Raw genomic sequence first — 22,752 nt, forward strand, 5'->3', positions numbered from 1 at the left:
AACCAAAGCCTGGTTCTTCTCGGGTTCCTGTTACACGGTGACTCAATCTGACATTTTTTCTTCTTCACCCCCCCTACCCCCGCCCCCAGTGCTGCTTTCCTCAGACTGGGCCAACTAACACATCGTGGCCGAGAGATCAGACTAATTTACCTTCAGAGAGTGAAATCCAACATCTGCTTTCTTTTTGTTGAACAACATAGGGAAATATTTTTAAGGGATGCTATGTAAAATATATCATTTTAATCCTAAAATCATTTTTAGGTATAAATATGTTATGTAATGGCAAGTAAGAGCTTGGCTTTAAAAATAAATCTTTCAACATGCAAATTGAGTTGTCAAATTCTCTTGCCTTTTAGTTAAAATAGTCACTGCTGCCATTTCTGGAAATCTGTGGCTCTCAATTTCTCATAGATCCTACTCTTTAATGTTTGGACAAAATAGTCATTTTGCCTCTGTATCCTCACTCCTCAGCCCTAGTGTTAAAATGAAGAGCTGGAGAAGAATTTGTTGAAACTTACTTAAGTATTCAGTAATGTTACTGTTCTATCCCAGAAGTTTATTAGTATTTAAAGCCCTGCGCTTGAAATACCTTTGTACCCAGTGATCATTAAAGCATAATGAACTAAGTACCAGGGGACCTCTTCATGATGCTGGTATTGAAGAATAATATTCCCTAGAAGACCTGCTCTTTGCTGACGCTAGCCATCGTGCAAACCTAAGCCAAATCCTAGTATGTAGAATTGGTCCCCTACAAACCTCCATGAGGCTATCGATGCTAAATCATTCAAGGACCGGATATGCGGCCCATCCAAATGGTAGTGATTGTTTTACGACAAGATGATGGGGGAAGTGGATAAGCACAATCAGATGAGGCCACCTAATTTTGCTTACTTCGACCTAAGTGTTCACAATGCTATGTATTACTCTTTATTTCTCTCTCTCTCTCTGACACATACGCGCACACAAATTGTCAAATGTCAAATGCAAAATGAAAATGAAGAAAGAGGTCATTTCAATACTTTTTATTTGAGTGTGAAACCATTCATATCTTGCACAACTGTACAGATAAAACTATTTCCATTTTAGCTGTAGACATGATTATCACACTGAGCGGTGTGATCAAAGATTTTATTTACAGAACAACTGCTAAAACATCCGATGTCATATTTCCATTTATTTCTTACCCATAGGGTAATAGGTCCACCATAATTGCTTGGTGCATTTTATAATACAGAAAGAAAACCTATGTTAATCTCTAACAAACCTCACAAATTGCTACAAATCTGACAGAAAAATGCCTACGAAAAAAATTTTCCAAAAGTACAATACATTTTCTTATTTCCACACATACACAGTATAGTATAGGCTCAAAGGCACAGCTTTGAATTTTTTTTTCTATCAAAGTGTCGGAAATTATTATGGTCTTATGAAGGAACCATGAAAGTCGTTTTCACACTTGGTGCTTGGTAAGTGAACGTTTGGTCCATCTGGTTTCACAAAGTTAATACAGCAGAGCTGAGTGTGATACTCAATACCATAAACCCACATTCTCACAGAATTTTAAAAACCCCTCTCCTGCCTTTTGCTGACACTAGCCATTGTGCAAACTTAGGACAAATACTTGTATGTAGAAGACGCGGTCCCCTACAAACCTCAATCAACTTAAGGCATACAGAACAGGCCTCTTCCTTCCCTCTAGACAGTGCTTACATTCCAAGACAATGCAGGTACTGTGAAAGACATGGGTGTAGTAACAGGGACTCTAGAGTTTTCCAGACACCAGAGCATTTTGCTCTGATGCTCCCAGAAGCAGTGATGGCACCACCAGGAAGAAGGGATGCGTAGAACATACCTGAGGGCTGTTCGTTGTATAGTAAGATGACTGACAGATGGCAAGGTGAATGTTCTTGGTAAATTATGTGCCCATCCAAGAACACAAACCAGACTCTGTCTCTAGTATCCATCAAGACTAATGAACTTTTGTCAACAGGAAAATAAGTAGCTTACGGGGAGTGTTTGCCAACACAAAGCAAAGTCATGGAACAGAGGGAAAAGGCACAGATTGGCCTGCCCAAAATAGTGCTCTATAGAAACAGTCAAGTCTGGCTTGGCTACAGGAACCCAATCTCACGGACTTTCAGTGAGTCCTGTTTCTGAACTAAAGTTGATTCATTCCACACTGAATCCCAGACTCACGTTCATTAGGGAAATGGACACCTAGGAGTAGTCCATGAGTTATGATGTATAGAGATAAAGTCTTCTTGGGGTGGGTTGTTGGGTTTATTATTATTAATAATTATTATTAATATTAAATATGGATTCCTGCAATAGCAGTCATTTAGCCCATCCTGTGGAGGCCTCTCCGTTGATGTAAGCAAAGCCAGGAAAGTGTTGCATGTGCTCGTACTCAGAATTCCTGCGCGTGGTCAGGGGTGTGTACATGTCACTAGAGTTTCCATACCTCGTGGAATGCACAGACGGGCTTGTGTAGCACGTGTTGGCTGTGGGCACCTCTGGCCATCGGGGGGTGACTGGGGTGGGATGCAGTCTGGGAGTACTGCTCATCAAACAGGGTTCCATCCGGGAAGTAGGGCTATTGAAAGGGTACTTGTTGAGGGGAAAGAAATTCCACAAAGTTAAACTTAGCTTGCAAGTTGCATATACACAATATTGGTCATGCTCACAGTTTAAGTTAATTTCTTAAGATGCTATTAATGAAAGTTGATAGGAAGGAAATCAGTGAACTTGTGAAAGACGGAAACTTCGTCTAGGAAGGAACCAACAGGAGAAATGCAAAGGATTTCATATCCACAGTTGGTGTTCACTCAAGTAAGAGTACTGATTGTGTGCTTGGAATCTAGAATATTTGGGGAAGTCAAATCCAAAAGAAGGAATAGCCCCACTGGGAGTACAGGTGTGTGTGTGTGTGTGTACACACAAGTAACAGCATGTCCAAACAGATACGGACCTATGGAGGTATGGCTGTGAATTTTACCATTAGGGAGATGTGATAGGTCTCATTTCATCAACCCAAGAGAACAATACTACCAAGTAAAACACAGCGACATTATTAAAAATAGCATTTTACAGTTGAATTCAATTATGAACTGCAGCCTAAAAGCAGGCTTTTGAAGAGGAAGCAAGCCAACAGCTTCAAAGGTTATTATTAGTGCCTATCATTTAGAGAACATCTCTCTTTTTGGTTCACATTCACTGAAGTCCTGAAAGAGGCACAAAGTAGGAAATGGTGAATTGTTGGGCTTGGTGTGAATGTGGAGGAAGGAGTTGAGATAAGCCAATGGAGAGGGGATGGGAGGGGTGCTTTTGTGGAGGACAGAAGAGGGGAAGTAGCTCTGGGAATGAGAAGTGCTTCTTCCACATTCTTTTCTGTTTCCAAGACCGCTATGCAAATAAGCCCCTTTTAGAGGGGAGGAACGTGTGGCGCTTCAGGCTCCCTTTGAGAGCTCCAAGTTCCCGGCAGGTTCACACACAGACTTCCTCCCTGGGCTACGGAAGGGCCACCCCAGCAAGGATGGGAGCCAGTCAACAAGGATGGCAAAGGCAGCGAATAGGGGTGAGAGAGTAAGTATGAATTCTGCTCCCCATCTGTCTTCCCTGACAGTTGGAGAGTGGAGCCCCGAGGGATTAGGTAGGAGGGAGACAGACAGGCTGAAGCCTAGACAGCCTTGAGAAGGGATTCTGACAACAGTGGCTGCTCCCTTTAGTCAAGGGGGCCACACGGAACCGTTCTGCTGCTTTGAGTGGGAGCCTGAGGAAAGCAGGGGCAGGTTGTTAGGCCCAAAGCATGCAGAGAGAAACAGTTACTCAGGGATCAAGAGAGACGGCTCCAACTCCTGGTAAGAAGGATTTTTTTTTTTTAAAGATTTTATTTATTTGCCAGAGAGAGAGAGGGAGAGCGAGCACAGGCAGACAGAATGGCAGGCAGAGGCAGAGAGAGAAGCAGGCTCCCTGCCGAGCAAGGAGCCCAATGTGGGACTCGATCCCACGAGGCTGGGATCATGACCCAAGCCAAAGGCAGCCGCTTAACCAACTGAGCCACCCAGGTGTCCCAGGATTTTTTTATATGGGAAAGCACGCCTTGTATTGAAACTGTAGCCACCTCCCAGCCCAAGAACAGGTCAGAAAGAGCGAGAAGGGTGGAGATGGGGTCTGGGAAGTCAAGGGAGAAGCACCCAGGGCTCTGAACGCATACCAAGGCTTTCATATCCCCAAATTGGATCAGAAACCCTTGAGTGCACCCACGTGCCCAGTACGAGAATCTACATGGTCCTGTGTGTGTGACAGCCATGGTGAAGCCTCAGGCCTGAGATCATAGTGGTACTTGACCTTGCCCAAGAGAACAAGATCCCAGGTATCACACAGGTAATGTTAATATTATTACAAAACAGTCTTGCATTTTTCCCAAAAGATTGCTTCCCCCTCCTGATAGTCTCCCAAGTAAGCTCCCTACGTGCATGTCACCTTGGCTCACGGGGCTCTCCCTGGCCCAGAGGCCCCCTCTCCCATCCTATGGCATGCCAGGCTGGTTCCCCGCTCAGGGAATTTCATCCTACCTGTTCCTGCTGCCTAGAACACTTGTTTCCAGCCCTAGCCCCAGGCTCCTTGCATGGCCTGCCTTTTTAACCTCCTTCAGATCTCAGCTCAAACGCCATCTCCTCAGAGACTTTTCTGGACATCCTATCTCAGGATGCTAAATGCTCCACGCTCTGCCTCTCAGGTCACACCCTTACCATCCTGCTTGTTAGCTGTCTCTTTCCACTGCTCTCTATTCATAAGCTCCTGGCTGGGCTTCACCATGTTCACTACCATATTCCCAATATCTGGAATGATGCCGGGCATCCCAGCAGCTATCTGGCAACCGAACACCAGGGTGTTACCACTAGAAAGCAGCTTAGGGATCCCATACTCCAGGCCGTGTATGCACATGAGAGCCACAGCCACCTGCAGGCTAACGTGAGGCTGGCACGGAAACCCGGGGCTGGGGTAGCGTGTCCCCCAACATCGCTGTGGCACAAACTAGGCTTAACCAGCCATGACTGAATCACATGAGAGAGGAAGACATGCCTGTTTCGGGACACACCCCATTCTACCTTAATGTCTCTGTCCCTCTTGCTCTAAGCGCCCTCCTCTAAGGAGGTCAGAGGGCCTCCTCTGACCAGGCCTCCTCTTGCTCATTCAGACAGAACCTGCCTTGGCTTGGCCTGTGTAGGTAAAATGTCGCCATATGGACTTATGGAGCCTCTTTCCCCTAGAACCCAAGAGAGTGTGGCTTTTGTGCCTAATCCAGGACCCTAGATGCAGCTGTGCCCAGGGGTGGTGTCACAGGCTCAAAAGCCTAATTGCCTGGAAATGAGACTGGCTCAAAATATCTCTAATGGGACAATACAATCCTGTTACCACAGAATCCAGCATGGAAAAATCTGTCCCGTTAGGTCAGCTAATTGCAAATGAGTCAGTGACTCGTTTTCCCCGTGGTGAAGAGACCATTGAAAGATGAGAGGCTGAAGGGCCCGCTGCCTCAGCCTGGTGATTAAAGCCACCAATGAAGCTTCTATTCAGTCTGGCGGGAGCGGCTGAGGCCGGCCTGTGGCACCCGCCTCACCTTTCACACTCTACATCCGGTTTCGTGCGGGGTCCTCCAGCATGCTGGGCACAAACCCTGGGGTCCAGAGAGCTCTGCCCAGAATAAAGGCGCTTTTTGTTGAGGGCCCATAACAGGAAGTTACCACTTGCTGGCTTAAATCACACGCTGTGGTCACTGATGTTAAGCTGGGGAGAAGTCCCCAGTCCCCGCCCCGTGAGAGGGGGTGTGAGGGAGGCTTGTGGGCACATGTGCGTGCGTGTGCGCGTGCATCAGGGAGTCCGACTTTCTGTCAGGTGGCCATCCCAGCTGTGATGGATTCTGGGTCTCTTTGGAATCACATTAGGAAGTTCTATTTTGAGAAACAAGTCCCCACCCCGAGGCTGACTCGATGGTCCTACACATGAAGAGGGGAAGAATGAGCCCTTTATCCCTGACCCTCAGCAAATGGCCTGCTCCTTGAGCAAGGGGTGAAAGGTGGCCTAGTCAGAAGCACAAACTGTTTTCCTATGAAAGGCGGCTCTCACACCGCACCGAGGTTCTGCCAGTGGGCCTGCCCCTGGGCAGGCTTCCTCTTAGCCTCTTCTGGAAAAGGATGTAGCTCCCCTTCCCCCCCAAATCTTGGCCAGACAAGCCACATCCGCTGAGCTTTTAGGGTCTGGATTAAATGAGTTAATACATATGAAACACTTAGAACTCCCACATAGTAAGTTTTCAAAATGTGTTAGCTGTTACTAGTATTCTTCAAATCACAGGATCATGATCCATTAATGATAGAAGAGCCTTAGTGACGGACCATCTGGTCCTACCTCTCCTTCCACAGATGCAGGAACCGAGGTCAAGAGAGGGGAAACGATCTGCTTGAGGTCACAGAGCAACTTAGTACCAGAGCGAGGAACCATTCATTCATTTCGTTTCAGGGACAGATACTTAACTGAACACCTGCTAAAAGCCACATCTATTCTGAGCCTTGGGGATATAACAGCCGGGAAGAAAAGGTGTGGTCCCTGTCTCCGTAGAGCTAATAGAGAAAGATATTCTTTAATTACACAATTGGTGTCATGAAAGATGATATACACAAACAGTGTTATCCATGAGCCAGGCCCTGTTCCAATCTTTATCAACTCACTTAACCCTCACAACCCTAAGAAATATGTACTACAATCCTCCCCATTTTTCACATAAGGGAATTGATTAGAGGCAGAGCTGGGATTTGATCTCTGCCGTCACAGATCTTCCACTACTCTGGCTGATTGACTTTTCTCCCCTTTGGCTCAGGGGAAAGCAGAATGGCCCTGGGCAGGGCGGGGCCACTTGAGATTCTGTGAGAGCTGCGGGATTGGCTGGCAAGGCCCGGCCTTGGCCATGAGGATGAGGGATAAAGCACAGCTTTCTAGTCTATGCTTTCTAGTCTAGCCCTCCAGCTTCTAGTTGATCAAATGGCTTTTGGGCTCCAGGGCCCAGTGCACATTCATGGCCGCTGAGGGGGGTAGAAGTTCCACAAATGTGTGTTGAATGAGGCTCAGAAATATTCTGCAGGCACATATTTGGTCTGGTTGGTTTTCCCTGCTTGGTCGGGCATGGGAATGGGGCACCTGGGAAGAGGCAGCTGAGACCATCCCTCGTTCACTTAGTTGGATGTGAACAAGTATGGCATAGTCGCAAGAAGGGTGTTTTTCTGAAATCGTTCAAGCCTTACAGTGTGAAACCTCCTTCATCAGGACTCACTAATTCAGAAATTATGAGAATTCAAGCAGGACTGGAGGTCTATGTTTGTTATTACCCAAGAGGAAAGCATGTGTCGTGCAAATAACTACTACAGATAAGGGCATACACATACTCCAGTTCAAAAACCAAATGGCAGCGGTGGGTAGGGGCACCTGGGTGGCTCAGTGGGTTAAGCCGCTGCCTTCAGCTCAGGTCCTGATCTTGGGATCCTGGGATCGAATCCCGCATCGGGCTCTCTGCTCAGCAGGGAGCCTGCTTCCTCCTCTCTCTCTCTCTGCCTGCCTCTCTGCCTACTTGTGATCTCTGTCAAATAAATAAATAAAATCTTTAAAAAAAAAAAAAAAAAAAGTGGGTTCTGATTGTTCCGAGCATACACCCGCTGGGGCTGGGACACAGGAAGGCGGCACTTCCCGGACACGCTGCATTCGTCTTGAAGACAGGCGTTCGTTTGCCGAGATTAGTTTCAGTTACTCTAGTGCTGATGGCCACCTGCGTTCCTTAACCGTGTTCTAGAATTGTGGTTTTTCTCCAGTTCAGACTGATCTTTTCCCCAGTGAGTCTGATATAATGAAGTGTGATATTCAGTTCTTAGGCACTAATCAGCCCTGCAGTGGGTTTTCCCCTCTATGCTCAATGTTAAACCAGAGTACCACAGGAAGAAAGAAAGAGGTAGTCTAGGGTAGGGGATTCTTCTCTTTGGTCCCTTGAAACTGACTGGGAATAGTTGCAGTAACTTCTTGAATTCGCATCTACCCTCCAAAAACACAATGGGGGTAGTGTTCATGGCCCCGGGCTTGGGGTTCAGAGCTGAAGAATTTGCATTTGAGTCTGCTTTGCTGCTTACTGGATGCATAATAAGCTGGGGCAAATGACCTTATGAGGCCGTCTCCTCATCTTTAGAAACTGGAGAAAAATGCCTTCTTCCCCAGGTTGCTATGAGAATTAAGTGAGTCTGTGTATTTGCAAGAGTCTACAACAGGACTTGATGCATAAATGTTAATGAAAAAACAAAGGATTCTTTGTGTTGTACTGGCCACACACACCCCCAATCAACCCGGGTAAGAGAGGTGATATAATTAACTTCTCACCTCACTTAACAAATGGAGGCCAAGGCATAACCCTTCAAGCACAGAATGTGAGTGTGTGGTGGGGTCAGAGGTTGTCAAAAGACCTTGTCAGAGGGGCGGAGGGCATGGTGCTGCCCGGCCCTGTCACCTCTCACCCCTCGTCTGGATTCAAAGGGCTCCTCCGTGGGCTTTCAATTAGTCCTTGGTCCTTTGATTAAGAGCTGCTATTAAATGATAGTGCTCCATTCGGGGACTTCTGTGGCTTCCACAGAAGTGGAAGCTGCAGACCTATCTTTGATCACCAGGGACCACATGGGCCTCTAGGAGACCCTGGTTTCTTTTTATGGCCATGGCTTTAAAGATATCACCCCTGAAATTTCACGAGGAAAGACAAGGGAGGGAGGAAGGAGGGAGGACAATGATGGCACTGCGGCTTAGGACTTGAGCTTGATCTGGCCACTGCTGCTTAGATGACTGTCTTCTACTGGAGCCTGAGCTCTCCAAGGGCAGGTGCGCTTCTATCCCTTTCTCCACTGTCTGATCAGGGACTGGCGCCCGCGTGCCACACAGCAAGCATCCCACAATCATTTGAGGAGTGAATGAATGAATGAATGAATGAGTGAAGGCCCACGTGAGCTGCTTCTGTTCAATGTGAGCTGGCCTCAGAGCAGCTCGGAGGCATTTTGCAGATCACAGTGAGGAGCACAGACTCTGCTCCCAAGGGAAGCAGGACCTCAGGAGCCGGCTTCTCTGCGTGACGCAGTTGGGAGACCTATAATGAATGCCCCAGGTGATGGTTTAGTGGAATCAACTTCTTGGCTTATTTGGAGATTATACTGGGGCTTCCCTTGGTACTGCAGATGGAAATCAAAACAGAGGCCTGTTTGCCCCGAGCGCCCGTGTATTGTGTATACAGGCTCCTCAGTGCCTCCCCTCCGAGGCTGGTCCTCGGGCTGGCAGCTGATGCAATCCTGGCCTCCGCCCTCGCTCGGGTCCTGCCATCTCTCTTCTAGACTCCCACAAGCGCTCCGCAGCAGAGCTCCCTGCCTATACTGGGCCCCTTTCTAGTTTATCCTGAGTACTCCCCGCCTCAAGCCGCGCTCCCTCCCATCCTGCCTGCCTGGCTGCCAGTCCCCCAGCAGCATGGAGTGAGGGTCCTCTGCACTCCCGTTGCTTGTGATGCCTCACTTCCTATCTCACTGGTTCCAGAAACTCTTAGTGAATGCCGACACAGGAGAGGGGGCAGAGGGCCCCCTGTAGGAGCTTGGGACACAAGGGGTCACACTGCCTGGGTTCAGATCCTCAGGCAGGAGGTTCTGCACACATTACCATGACGATGTGTAAAGTGCTCAGGATGGTGCCTAGCCTATGGCAAGTGCTCAGTCAGAGGTAGCTGTGGCTCTCGACAGGTGCCAGGGTTTGTGACCCAAGGACACCAGACTTACTTTTTGGCCTTCGAGTTGCTCTGGGGTCTCCTGCAGGAGTCAGAGAAGTCAGTGATGACAACAGGGTGTGAGGAGGGATGCGGACAGAGGCGCTGTGTGAGTCTAGAGCAGTGGGACCTCATAAGGTCCTGGAGGAGGAAAGGGCTGATGTCAGAAGGTGCCGCAGAGACAAGTGCGGCTCCTGAACAACACGCACAAGTCTGGGGAAAGAAAGTCCTATGCTGGGAGAGGAGCATCTGTGAACCGCACAGGGGTTGGCATGGCTGGAGGAAATGGAGTGGGGTGGCTGGTCAGCCACAGAGGCAGGCAAAAGCCTGAATGTAACAAGTCTTAAGACATGCCAAGACACGTCGTAAGGAAGCATGTCATAAGAGACAGGAGAACTGAATGTGACTCTGAATGCGATGACGTGAAAAGAGGGAGAGTGTTAACGGCCCGTCGGGTTTTTTCCAAAAGACTCCTCCGGCTGCAGTCTAGAGGATGGGCCAGAGAGGGGCAGATTCAGTGACACAGAGACCGGTGGGAGGATTTTGTCAAATCTAGCTTAGCCCCGAGCTGAGGCAAGGACAGTGCGGGGTGCAGAGCTGTTGAGGATGTAGAATTGAATAGAACTGGAGACCAGCTGTCTCTGAAGCCAGAGCAACAGGAAGTGTCTGAGACAAGCAGAGGGCCCAACACTGGCGTTAGAGGTGCAACCACAAGTTCCATTCACCACAGGCCACAGAGGGTTGGTTTGGTTTGTTAGACAAGTGAAGAGCCAAAGGAAGTGTGTGGCTTGAGAACAATCTGATATAGGGTTCATTTCAGGAACATTCTTCTGGTGAGGTTGTGTGTGTGGATCAGACTGGAAAGGAACAGACGTGAGACCCAGAGACCAGTTAGAATGCTGCCAGGTGACCGTCCTGACAGGACTCGACGAGGGCCGACACCAGCAAGATGGCTGACAGAGATCCCGTGTGTGGGCGGCTGCCTGAGACAGGGCAGCAGACACGGCGGCTGACTGGATCCTGGGATTAGAGAGGACGGAACCAAAGACAGGTGGTGTGCACCCACGTGGCAAGAGGGAGTGGAGCCTGAACAGTGGCCGAGCACCCACTTCAGTGGGCAGCCACCAAAAGGTGGACGTGACCCTGAGGAAAGGATCCTCCCCTCTCCTTGGTGACAGACACACGTGGTATACAGAAGGTACCTATTAACTGTGTTAAATTGACTAGACCTGTCACCAAGTGCCTCAAGGCCTGGGCGGGCCAGCAAGCAGGACTGGGGACTCACCTGTGCGGAGCTCCTGTGGTAAGGGGCGTAGTGCAGCGGGCCAGAGATGGCCGTGTCGTGGGGGAGGGCCGGGTACTGGCTCTGCATGGGGGGAGGGTGCTGGCTGCCGTAGCTCCCATAGTTGTAGCTTCCCGTGTATCTGAAACGCAGGAAACACAGTGAAGAGTGGGAGTCAGGGTGGGGATGGCGGATCACTTTCATGCCTCCAAAAATCAACCTCATCTTTTTTTCTTTCCTTTTTGTTCTTCTTTCTTCTTTTCCATTTTTCTCTTCGTTTCCATCTTTCATCCTTTTGGTTCTTACCATCGCCACCCTGTTGTGGGTTTAAACTCCCAGGCTGATTTTCCTTCTCTCCTCGGCGCACCTCCCTTAGCACTCGGAGTGCGCTCAGGGAATGAAAGGCAGCCCAGAGCAAAACATAATTAGGGACAGAAACTTCTACTCCTGTTCTGTTGGAAAGCCCTATATTATAGCCTGAAGTCAAATAAGAAAGAAAGAAAAAATTACTTGGGGATTATGTTTTGTATCGTCCAGGCCCCACGGGAGATGCATCATGGGCCGCTCACCCAGGTGCCAGAGAGCCTGCCTCCGCCCCTTTCTAGCTGTGGGAGCCTTGGGCAACCCGCAGCCTTGTTTCTGACTTGTGTAAAAATGCTGGCCCTGGTTATTCTGAGGGTCAGATATGTGAAAACCCTCTATAAGACAGAAAGTCCTATGAAATACAGGATATTCTTATCACTGTTCTTCCTAATAACATCTTCTCAGCAAAAACATGGACCTAAGACCACGTGGGGTTTCTTCTGCCATTGCCCCAGAATCATAAGGCTTCCTGAAACCATTTTCAAAGTCTGTTCTAAAGATGTGGAAAGATATTCTAAGAGATCCCCTGAGAAAATAAAGGTCAGGAGGACCTGACCCTGGGGACAGATCTTGGAGTCGGTCAGCCAGCAGCCAGGCCGACGTCCAGCCTCGGGGTTGGCGTCTTGCTGTGTTTTGCTGGGCCACCATGTGGACGACACCTGAGGGGGCCGCCTCCTGTGTCCCGCACAGCTGCTCTGCTGGAAACGCCTGTGGCAGAATCTCGCCTCAACCCATGTGGCAGAATCTCGCCTTCTTGAGAATAAGGGCCCTTTTAATGTCATGTGGTTTTCAGATGACTGCACATTAGACATTCTAGGATTAGTGTCTTTTGATGAAGACACTGCATGATGACAAGAAGCTCCTCTGCTTTCAGGTAACACTTCTTAATGGACTTGTGGTTCATTCATCACAGCAACAACATTTTTCCCCAACAGAGATTTGGGGAAAAAATGAGCAAAATCAATGACTTATTTCTTTGGGCACAAAGCTCCAATAGAACCCATGGGGGTTTCCTGAGCCCCCTTAACAACTGCCACTGTCCAGAGACCTGCAGCCCTCAGGTGGGGAAGCCCTCCTCTAATCCAGTCACAGGAGGCCTGGGCCTACCACAAGGCTCTACTGCCTGGGGAAACTGCCGGAAGGGGGTCTTCTGCTGGGGCTCTGAAGCAGAAGAGAGGGAAGAATACAGGCTTTGGATGTGACAGGACAGATGCTCAGTCTGGGCCCTGCCTCTATCAGCTGTGTGACCCCGAGGGACTGAACTTGAGCCATCATCTCAGTTTCTGTATCTGGGAAATGGGCTTGCTAATGCCCACCTCCAGGGCCCCGTGGGGACTGCAAGAGTCTGTTATACTCAGGATGGTACTGAGTGCCTTCAGAGGACAGTACTCCTCCTGCCCTTTGAGAAAACAGCTGTTAAGTGACCCCAAATGTAAAAGTCCAATGGCATCTCAGGCAGTTAGCCTACCCGTGCTCCTCTCTGTGCGGATAAACTGGTATCCTGTGAGTGACGGAGGAAGAAGGCACATGGGTACTCCTCATACAGGGCAGCTGTTGGGAGTTTTCCGCTGGGGACCCTGCCGCCGTTGTCACCGTATAGGTCAGAGACCACGTGTATGACTGCATTGCTCCTGTAGAGATAAATTAAGACGTGTACGTCACTCACGCAGTTTCTCCATGCCCCATTCTTAGAACACTTTAGTGGCCTCCTCCCATGCTCTTTAAGCTGAAAGTCAAAATCTTTACAGAACATGTGTCTCTGTCCTAGTTGACCTCATGAGAAGCATCCCCTACCCCTGCCTTTGTTCTCTCTGATCTAGCCACAATAGATTTCTTTCATTTTTTCCCCAGAGAATCACAATTCCCAGCACCACAGGGCCTTTGCACATGTTCTTTCTGCTGCCTGAAACTGTATTCCTCCCTTAGTTTCCACTCGTTCCTCATAACTCAATAGCGAAAGCTCTATTGAGATCCTAACCCCTTATCCTAACCCCAGACGGAGTCTGATCCCCTACCTCACTATAGTCTTTTGTGGTGTCTACGATAATTTTCATCTTACCCCCATCCATGAATGTGATTTACTTAATGCTTTATCCCCTCTCAACTAGAAGCTCCATGAGGATAGAGGCCTTGTCTGTTTTGGCCCCTGTTGGAACGCTGGTGCTTGATACAGAGGCTGGTGGCCCCAAATTTTTTAATAAACATTTTAAAAAGAAGAGGAGGGAGAGGAAAGAGGGAAGGAAGGAGAGAGGACAAAAGAAAGCTCAGAGAAGCACAGCTAAGTAACTTCTCAACACTCAACTAACCAGATGTTAGCCAACAAACTGCTCTAAGTAGCCCTAAGTAGATTATTGGGCTCTGCCTGCCCAGGTCTTTTTGAAGATTATTAGACAATGACCTTCACGATGACCTATTCCATTCATATTACTAATTCCATTAACTTACTTTTTAATTGGTTATCTTTAAAGTGCTAGGGATTGGGAAGGGAAATTGACAAACTTTAAAACCCTCAAGATGCTTAAGAATTTTACGAGATGGTTAGACTACAAAAATAGTAATTTAAGAAATCACTAAATGATACACTTGTCGATTTCTGATAAATTTCAAAATGTTGATCAGTGGAAATAAGGAAACCTATTGTAGGAGATGGGGGGGCGGGACTAGAATTGAACGACCCCTTGCAGGCACAGGGAAAATTGAAGAACTGGTTATAGGAGGCCATTCTTAAGGGGAAGTAAAACTTGCTTTAGTTCTGTTTTCTGCAGAAGATCTTTTCTATCCTAACATCCCTGAGGGAAGCTGAAGGAACGGTTTTCATTGAGGAACGCGGTCCCTTCTGTCCCAAGGACTTCGCAAATAGCAGAGGAGTAGCTACACTGGCGTGGAGCAGGTGGAAGGAGGAGTTGGTGGGCCAGCCCTTTGCCAATTACAGACAGGTTCATTGAGGGGTACTCTGGAAGCCAAGTGAAAATGGAGTCTGACTTTGAACATATTTATTATTAAAAGAACTCTGTATTGAACTCTCTTGTAAACCAGAGAATCTTTCAGAATGCAAATAGCGCCCCTTTTAAATGAAGGGACAAAGGTTTATTCCAAGAGCATGAAGGACACACCATTTATTGAGCATCTAATATGGTCCAGGCACCGTGCTAAGTGCCTTACAGATACCCTTAAAATACTACCCCCACTTCACAGATGAGGAAACGGAAGGTTAAATCTGAAAGAATGTAAGAGAGCGCGCTTAGGAATACAAAGGATTCAAGAAAATCATGCAAATGTGGGAGTGAACAAAGAAATTAAAACTGGAGCGAAACAGGAGTAAGGCTAAATGTGTCTACTCTAACTCTTCGTAGAGGTGGGCCTTAACCTGGGCTCAGAGATTTTCCAGGAAACCAGGCCACAGGGAAACCTGACAAGTTGGAAGCCATGAGATAGCAAACAAGGTGCTCAGGAGTCACCTGTCAAACAGGTATTTCTTTCAGATGCCCCTGTAAAAGACAACTGGGACTTGCCCAACAGTGTCCCCCACAACACCCTTACTGTGGACTCCACACTTGATTCTCACGACTGTTCCTTAGGTCCGCCCTTCAGGCTAGTGGCGTCACACTCAAGTCCAGTTCAGGGAAACTCAGATTGATTAACTTGCCCAAGGTCCCCGTGGGTGGGAACAGTGGGGCTCTGAACCCCAGTCTGGCATAGGCTTTTCTTTCTCTCTACCAACTGCCTCTCCGCTCTGGGGTCTAGTCCCGCTGAGTACTGGCTGGAAGATCTTGGGCGAGCCTCTGAAATTTTCTTTCATCATCTGTAAAACAGGCACGATAATAGCTATTTTGCAGAACTGTGGTGAGAGGTAACTGACATGAGCTTGGCACGTGGGAGGCTCTCGACGATATTCACGCGCTCTTCCCTGTGAATTCACTAGGAATCTTGTATTGGACTTTCTTAAAGTAGAGATTTCTCTGTGTCCCATTTCAGATGACAGGGAAGAAAGACACTTTTCTTGGGTCAGATTCTGTCACCAGGGGTGAAATTTGAACAGCAGCAGAAATTGAGCTAATTATACCAAACTTCTAAACACGTTTTTTTCCCCATAAAATCATAGATGTTCTTATTCACCAGGGTGCCTAAAAGTACCCCTTCCTGGTTTGCACGTGTACATCATATACAAGGAGATAATGACTTTAGCAGGCTATCTGTTAGGTATCATTCATAGCAACTATAAGGAGACTGGAAAGACAAAATTCCAAAGTGATCATGCCCCACAAGACTGGATTATGCCTGAATGCCCTCCTCTATATTTTGTGCTTCATATGAAATTATATTACTGTTATAATTTTTAAAAAGATCCTTTTTATTAAAACGGGTTATCTCTAGGCAGTGGGATTGAGAAAGGCTTTAAAACATTTCTTCATTTTGTTTATCTGTATTTTTTTAGAATGAATGTACACTACCTCTGTGAAAAGAAAAACATTATTAACATATACTAAACAAATTTTACAAGGGGAGATAGAATTGGAGAAGGGTGGGAAGTACAGGAGAACAATGAACCAGCCACAGCAAGCAAGTAATTAACCCTTCAAGCCCCTGGGACCTCGGCAGAGTGCTGTGAGGTCAGTGGGTGTTTAAAGGAGGCAGCCTAGGAAGCCAAAAGATTTTCTCTTTTTCCACCCCACCCAGCAATAGGAAGACACAGTGGTGATAATAGCCATCACCTGAGGGAATGCAATGGAAGTTACTTTTGTCTGAGCCCCTGGAGTGGAGCAACTGTTCCTTATTCATCTCTGTATCCCAGCAGAGGGCCTGCCAAATAGTAGGTGTTCAGTAAATCTTTGTTTCATCGAAGTTGTTGTTGAAGGAGTAAATGCTGCTAGAAATAGACGTTATCAAACAAAAAGCTAGTGGAACTCTTGGAAAAATGGGCTCCTGTGGTCTGGGAAACAAAACCCCTAGATGGCCAGGTGCCAGCCATCGAACAGACCCACTCAAGCAGGCTTTAGCAGAGTAACACCTACTGGCTCGGGTGAGAAACCCTTTTTGCCTGGGGCCTAGAAAACAACACCCCTTACATTTCCTGTCCTATCAGTGGGGCCTCCAGTGAGAACGGCCGCTGCTGCTCTTTTCAGGAAACTAATAAAAGAAAATGTGTGTGGTTCACAGTTTGTGCTTAATTTTTAAGACCGCTCTCATGCTTTTTTATTTTTTGGCAAGACAACAACAAACCTTCCCTATGTGCCTAATTCCCACATCTTTCTCTTATTCTTCCCTCCTTACACACTCATCCTTAGTTAAAAGTCTGAGGATTGTGGAGAAAATCCCCTGGGCTTTGAGAATCCATAAAGATCCCAAAAGATCCAAGAATCCTATAAAGATAAGTTTTGTCCATGTTCTAGTATTAAAACTGTTGGAGAGCAAGATTTTCCTTCCTTCCCATCCCCAACAAAATGTTTTTCTTCCCTGAGTTTTTGTTACTGTTGTCATTTTTCCTGGAGGGGGTTTTAAACAGAGGCTAGGAAGTGGGCTTGGAATAAAACAGGTAAGTCAAGAATAACCTGTTGAATAAATGAAGGAATGAATGATTAATCATCCAACATAAACCAGACCTCAAGCTACTTTCCTTTTTAATACACTAACTCACTGAATTTTGGCAATAACCTTTTGAGGTAGGTGGTATTGCCTCCTTTCGCAGGTGAGGCAGTTGTGGCCCGAGACTTACTCAAATTTGAACCCAGATCCTGCCCAACTCCAAAGCCTTTCCACAACAGCAGCGGCTTCTCACAGCTGAATGTGCCTTTGAATCCCTGGAGATCTTGTTAAGAGGCAGATTCTGATTCAGCAGGTTGGGAGCTGAGCCAGCAATTCTGCATTTATAACAAGCTTCTAAACGATGGTAATGCTCTTGGTCCGTGGACCACACTCTGAGTCGCAATGTTCTCTAAGCCACTACCTCCTGTCACGCACGCTGCGTGTAGCGGGCCTGTCAAGATCAGAGGTTGTAAGGATCTGGTACAGACTTGAGAAAATTCAGGCAACTTTTCAGGCTACCTGGCCATAGCCTTCCTTCAGATCTTGACCTAAACTGTTTGAACCTTTTCCCCCTGCAAGGATTCTATGAACCATCACAGATGTTGCTCAGGTTTTGATCTAACCTAAGCCTTTTGTTAGTACCTTCCTGAAAAATAAGCTCCCTTAAGTATGTCTAGATTCCGGAGCTGCCTAGACAGTAGCCACAGGCCACAGATGGCTCTTAAAATTTAAACTAATTAAAACAAAATACGATAAAAAAAAAATTCAGTTCCTTCATTGCACTAGCCACCTTTCAAGTGCTCAGTAGCCCTGTGTGCTCAGCATCTACTGCTTTGGTCAGCTCAGATTAAAAAAAAAAAAAAAAAAGTTGCCATTATCGCAGAAAATTCTGTTTGAACGGTGTCCTCTTACAACATTTGCTACGAAGCAAACATTTGGTATAACCTTCAACACTGAGACAGGAAAAGACTTCATAGGTATATTCACCCCACTGGCTACCCATCCTCCGGGGAACAGTGCTTAAGGAGAATACTTGCTCAAGTTGAAAACCTCAGCTGTTCGGGTGACTTTATCAGTAGCTCCCTAGCTAAAATCTCATTGACAGAGCTGACCGGGATCCTTTCCCAGAGAGAGACGCTGGTTCGGCATCTGGACCTGCCTCCCTCCGCAGCTTCCCCTGCTGCCACTTTCCGCTCATGTAGCCACAGCAGTCAGTCCGCACGATGACAGGCCTGGGCCCATGCTGTTCCCCATTACCTAGAATGATCTTTTCCTCTCCCCAGACTTTATGTGGCTGACCCTTTGATATTCTGGGTCTTGGATAAATGCTACCTCCTCGGAGAGGCCTCCTCTGACCATTTCCTAGCACACTCTCATTCTCGTTATGAGCGTTCGAAATGGTTTATTGACCTGGTAGTTTACTTCTGTATTGAATCCCTTTACCCACTAGGATTTAAGTATCACGAAGGCGGCACCTCTGCCTGTTCTTATCACTCTGTGCTCCCAGGACACCACAAAGATGAGGCCTAGAAGAAGTCAACAGGAGAATGAACGAGCAACTCCAGAGGTGAAGTGAAGTCCAGAAGAGATTGAACAATTTGTTTTCAGGCCCAGCTTCTGTTTCCTAATTCCATTCCTTTCGACAGAGGAAGCAGCAGGGCTGGAGAAGGCCTTTGCTGGCAGGGACAACTCGAGGATGTATCCGTGAGTCAACATGAGCTCTGGGGCGGGGCCGCGGTGGCCCCCGGGGCCCACTCCTTTTAGCTCCCCTCGGCATAACTGAGCTTTTGTTATTTGGAACGAGTAGGGGCCAGTTAGCTTTGTTATATCCTCAACCGGTGGAGAGAAAATGCAGCTGGGCAGGCCAGATGTTCTACAGCTCAGGCCATTTGTAGGGAATCTGCCTTTATTTCTATAGGGATCCTAGAATCTCAGTGATTTAATTTGCCGGTTTTGTCGCACAGGGAAACCATGGTGGGAAGGTGAAAACATGTGTTTAATAGTTAACTTTTATTGTCATTGCTAAAGGAGGGAATACTTCAAATGACATCATAAACCAGGTCTTCGAGCCCTTCCGAGGCCTCAGCGGGATGGAGAGGGAGCTTTACAGTTTGCGTTAAATGACATTAAAGAATTGCAGCCCAATGTCATGTTAAGTGGGCTGCTCGGTGTGGCACCACCTGCCACGCCCCTGAGGAGGAAAAGAGCCACTTTCCCTTAACAAAAATGAAGGTTTCTGACCTTTGCTGGGCCAAGAGTGAGGCGGCAAGCTCACAAAGTTAGGGAAGAAAACAGATAGATGGGTTAGATTTTTACCTTGTGGAAATCTGTTGAAATGGAAACCTTTACCCAGTCACCTATCATGGCCTTGCCGTAGACTTGAACGTGCCCAGTCAAAAATCAGCCAGTATCGGGTTCCATGTTAGGTGCCCCATATCCTTTCCTTTCACTTTCTTCCACACCCCCCTCCACCCCTTTAAAAACAATTAATGAAAACAGTCCTAAGGAAACACTTTTAGATATACATGTAGGTACGGACATAGATCGACACAAAGCCACAGATAAGCAGAGTGGCTGTTTCCCTAGTAAGTCATAACTCATTATCTATAATAAAGGACTTTGTATTCATTAGAGCTTGTACCAAAGGATGCCGAGAGATTATGTGCAATGAATTAATTTTCTCTTTGTGCTCACCAAGCAGACATAATACTGTTCTCTTTTTCACAGCTGAAAAATAGGGAAGTGTCCATCAACAGTGAGACACTGATGTGTGGAAGAACTGCACACACCTGATTGGCCTTGACTCTGACTCGAACTTGATAACACGTACATCTGAGTGATGATATCCAGAAAATGCTAGAGACCCAGCAAAATAACTAGGTCACTTAAAATTTCATTTAATGTATTAGTAAACTGTTTTTAGCGGGGGTGGGTTCTTTTGTTTAATTTTCCCCACTTCTTTATTTCTTACTTTCTGGTTTGGGTCTTTTTAAAAAAATGCTTTTTCTTTCTTTCTTTCTTTCTTTTTTTTTTTTTAAATTGTTAATCACTTCAGATACTTTCTGGAAAGTCATGGTATATAAATCAGCCAGTAATTTTAAGACGAAAATAAAAATTAACTGGGCATGAAGACCATATGTCGAGTTAACTTAAAAAAAAAAAAAGAAACATGGCGAATGCATTTTATAAGATATACAATAATTGTTTTCCAATTCACAATATTGGTTAACGGAATATTTGCCCAAGTCCCCAAATTTAAGAAACCTACCACAGTACATTTCCTAATACTTTGGTATATATCACGGATACATGTGTTTTATAATGCAAGTTCTATAAAACCATCCGTGTTGTTAGGAAATTATGTTTATGTCTCCTCCAAGACCATGACCCACATGCATGCCAAGATCCAGTCCAATTTAGCTGTGGGATATTTCAAAAGTGGTGCTTGGGAAAAATATTACACATAGTTTTATCTAGGATGACATTTTTAATGCCCCCTGGAGATGTCTGAGAACAAAGCAGGAATGTGCCAAAATCTTCAAAGGTTACGATCATCTGAAGAGAACCTGTTTCACATTTGTATTTCTAAGAAGCTACTTTTATGACTCTTGAACACATTGCACAGAAATCTCTGAACACATTTACGATATTCCTGTGGGTCTGACGGTCACACCTGCCACACCTCGAGGCCTCCACAGTGCTATGAGGAAAGCCAGGCAGACCCACTAGCCGGACGAGAATTACGAAGAGATTCTGGACATCCTGCCTTCGCAGCCCTCCTGTCCCCTTCTTGCCTCACAGTGTCCTGGCTGGACGCGCTGCCGAAGAGTCCCCCCCCCCCCCCAAACCACTTCTGCTCACAACGCATGACTGTCTGGTGTGCATGGTTTCCCTGTTTATTTTCACAATAAGGGCGTTGTCACCGATTGGCTCACATGTGTCTCCCGGGGGTGTGGGGGTGAGGCTGAGAGCCCTTCTTACCGTCCTGGCTCCTGCCTTGCCCCATGCTCTAGCCTGGCAAGGACCACCGAGTGGCTAAAGAGCTGTGAACAGGGCTCAGAGTTCTCTCCCCGTGACTAAGGTGGTTCTTTCCCCTACGGCTCGTCTTCCCAAGCCTCTAAGCAGGAGCTACAACAGCCCAGGATGGAGGGAAAATGGGAGCGTTAGGGGAGGGGGGGCGTGTTCTTCCTCCTCAAAGTGGAGACAAAGCAGGATTCCAGGTGCATCATGTAAACATGTATGTGATGGCAGAATGTAAATTCCCACGGAAGGTGAGGGCGCTTTCCAGCCGCGTACCCAAAGCAAAATCAAAGCTCTATCTAATGCCAGTTTCTGACCCCCTTCCTTCACAATACTCTGAAGAATCCAGTCTCCTTAGCGGTCCCTGACAAAGGACGTTCAGTTCCTTGGCAAGTTTCCGCCCCTGGCACAGTGCACACGAGGGCAGGCACCTGATAGGCTCTTAAGCACCTGCTCATTCCCTAAGTAGCGCTAGTTCTGGAGAAGGAGACTTGAGGGAAGGAATTAATAGAAGATTCCTAGGATATATACTTCAGCTTCTCTGAAAAAGACATGCTGTCTGTTGCCTCCAGGTCTTTGTACTAATGCTTCCTCCCTCTGCCCAGACCACCTGCTCTTGCCTTATCCAGTCTTCACAGACCCTCCAGATACACGGCCTCCCTTTGTGCTCCTCCCTTCCCTGCTCCCAAATCAGCCCTAGTTAGCACCCATCAGATCCCGAACCTCTAAATAACATCATCCCAGGAGGCAAGGATCTGAAGTGCCTAGTACATAGAAGCCACTGGAGAAATATTTATTGGATAAATGGGTAGAGAAACGGATGGACCCGTAAACGAATGAATGGGTAAAACACAACCTCCTAAATAGGGCAACCTCACCCTATTTATTTGGTCTTCAAAACCATACGATTTAGTCCCTAGTCTATTCTGAAAATAATTCTAAGTAGAACTAGGATAAAAGTAAGCTCAAGCATGCGGTGAGGGTCTGGAGGAAAACGCAAACCTGGAGCGTGAGGGAAATGAAGACGACTGGGATCTCCTCGGGTGCGGGGGGAGCGGGGTGAGCAGTGCCTGGAGAACGAGTCTGCTAACAGGCCCGAGTTCGGGGTGGTGGACTGGCTGCTGCACTTTGAGGGAAACCAGTGCAATGGGCAGCAAGAAAGTGGACAGACAAGAGGAGAGGCAGGTCACCAGCTTGAGAATCTGCTCGACGTCCGCAAGAGGTGGGGGAAGACCTGAACACGCGGCGACGGTGGGAGGGGAAGAAACAGGTCAAAGGAGCCTTCATTTCCCAGCTGCTCTCTGCAGTTACATGAGCCGCTGTGACTGAGTCCTCGCTGGGGGAATGGAAACGGAAGGGACACACACACCCTGCAGGCCAGGAAGGTGCAGCTTTGAGAGCATGGGCTCTCCTCTCCCCACCCACCTTCTCTTTCCGTCAGCGGGTTGCAGACTTGACAAAGCCCAAAGGCAGTGGGCCTCTAGCTGGTATGCATCCGTGGTGAGCCAATCTGTGGGCCTTGCCCCCAGAGTTTCTGATTCAGAAGGTCTGTGATGGGACCTGATAACGAGCATTTCTAAGACGTTCCCAGGAGAAGCTGGGACTGCTGGTCCACAGACCGCACTTTGAGAACCACTGCCTTGCGGTGTGGTGCAACCTAATACCGAAAGACCAAGTGTTTCCAAATGGTTACATTTAAGAGGGCCTCCTCTCTACCTGAACACCAGGACTGTCT

The 22,752-nt window shown here is 47.3% G+C and overlaps 1 protein-coding gene across 4 annotated transcripts in view; it reads right to left on the bottom strand.

Moving 5' to 3' along the window:
• Positions 1 to 1,007: 1,007 nt before the first annotated feature.
• The window catches only part of RFX4 (regulatory factor X4), a 158,382-nt gene continuing 136,637 nt past the window's right edge, over positions 1,008 to 22,752 (bottom strand). For all 4 annotated transcript variants that reach the window (XM_044228053.1, XM_044228054.1, XM_044228052.1 and 1 more), the window contains 3 exons: positions 12,943 to 13,105; positions 11,115 to 11,253; positions 1,008 to 2,607 (listed from right to left, as the gene is read on the bottom strand). In XM_044228053.1, the coding sequence (XP_044083988.1) occupies positions 2,335 to 2,607; positions 11,115 to 11,253; positions 12,943 to 13,105 (575 nt within the window). In that variant the 3' untranslated portion in view covers positions 1,008 to 2,334. The remainder of the gene's footprint in view (positions 2,608 to 11,114; positions 11,254 to 12,942; positions 13,106 to 22,752) is intronic.

The sequence above is a fragment of the Neovison vison genome, chromosome 12 (assembly GCF_020171115.1).
Source record: "Neovison vison isolate M4711 chromosome 12, ASM_NN_V1, whole genome shotgun sequence".
Lineage (NCBI taxonomy): Eukaryota > Metazoa > Chordata > Mammalia > Carnivora > Mustelidae > Neogale > Neogale vison.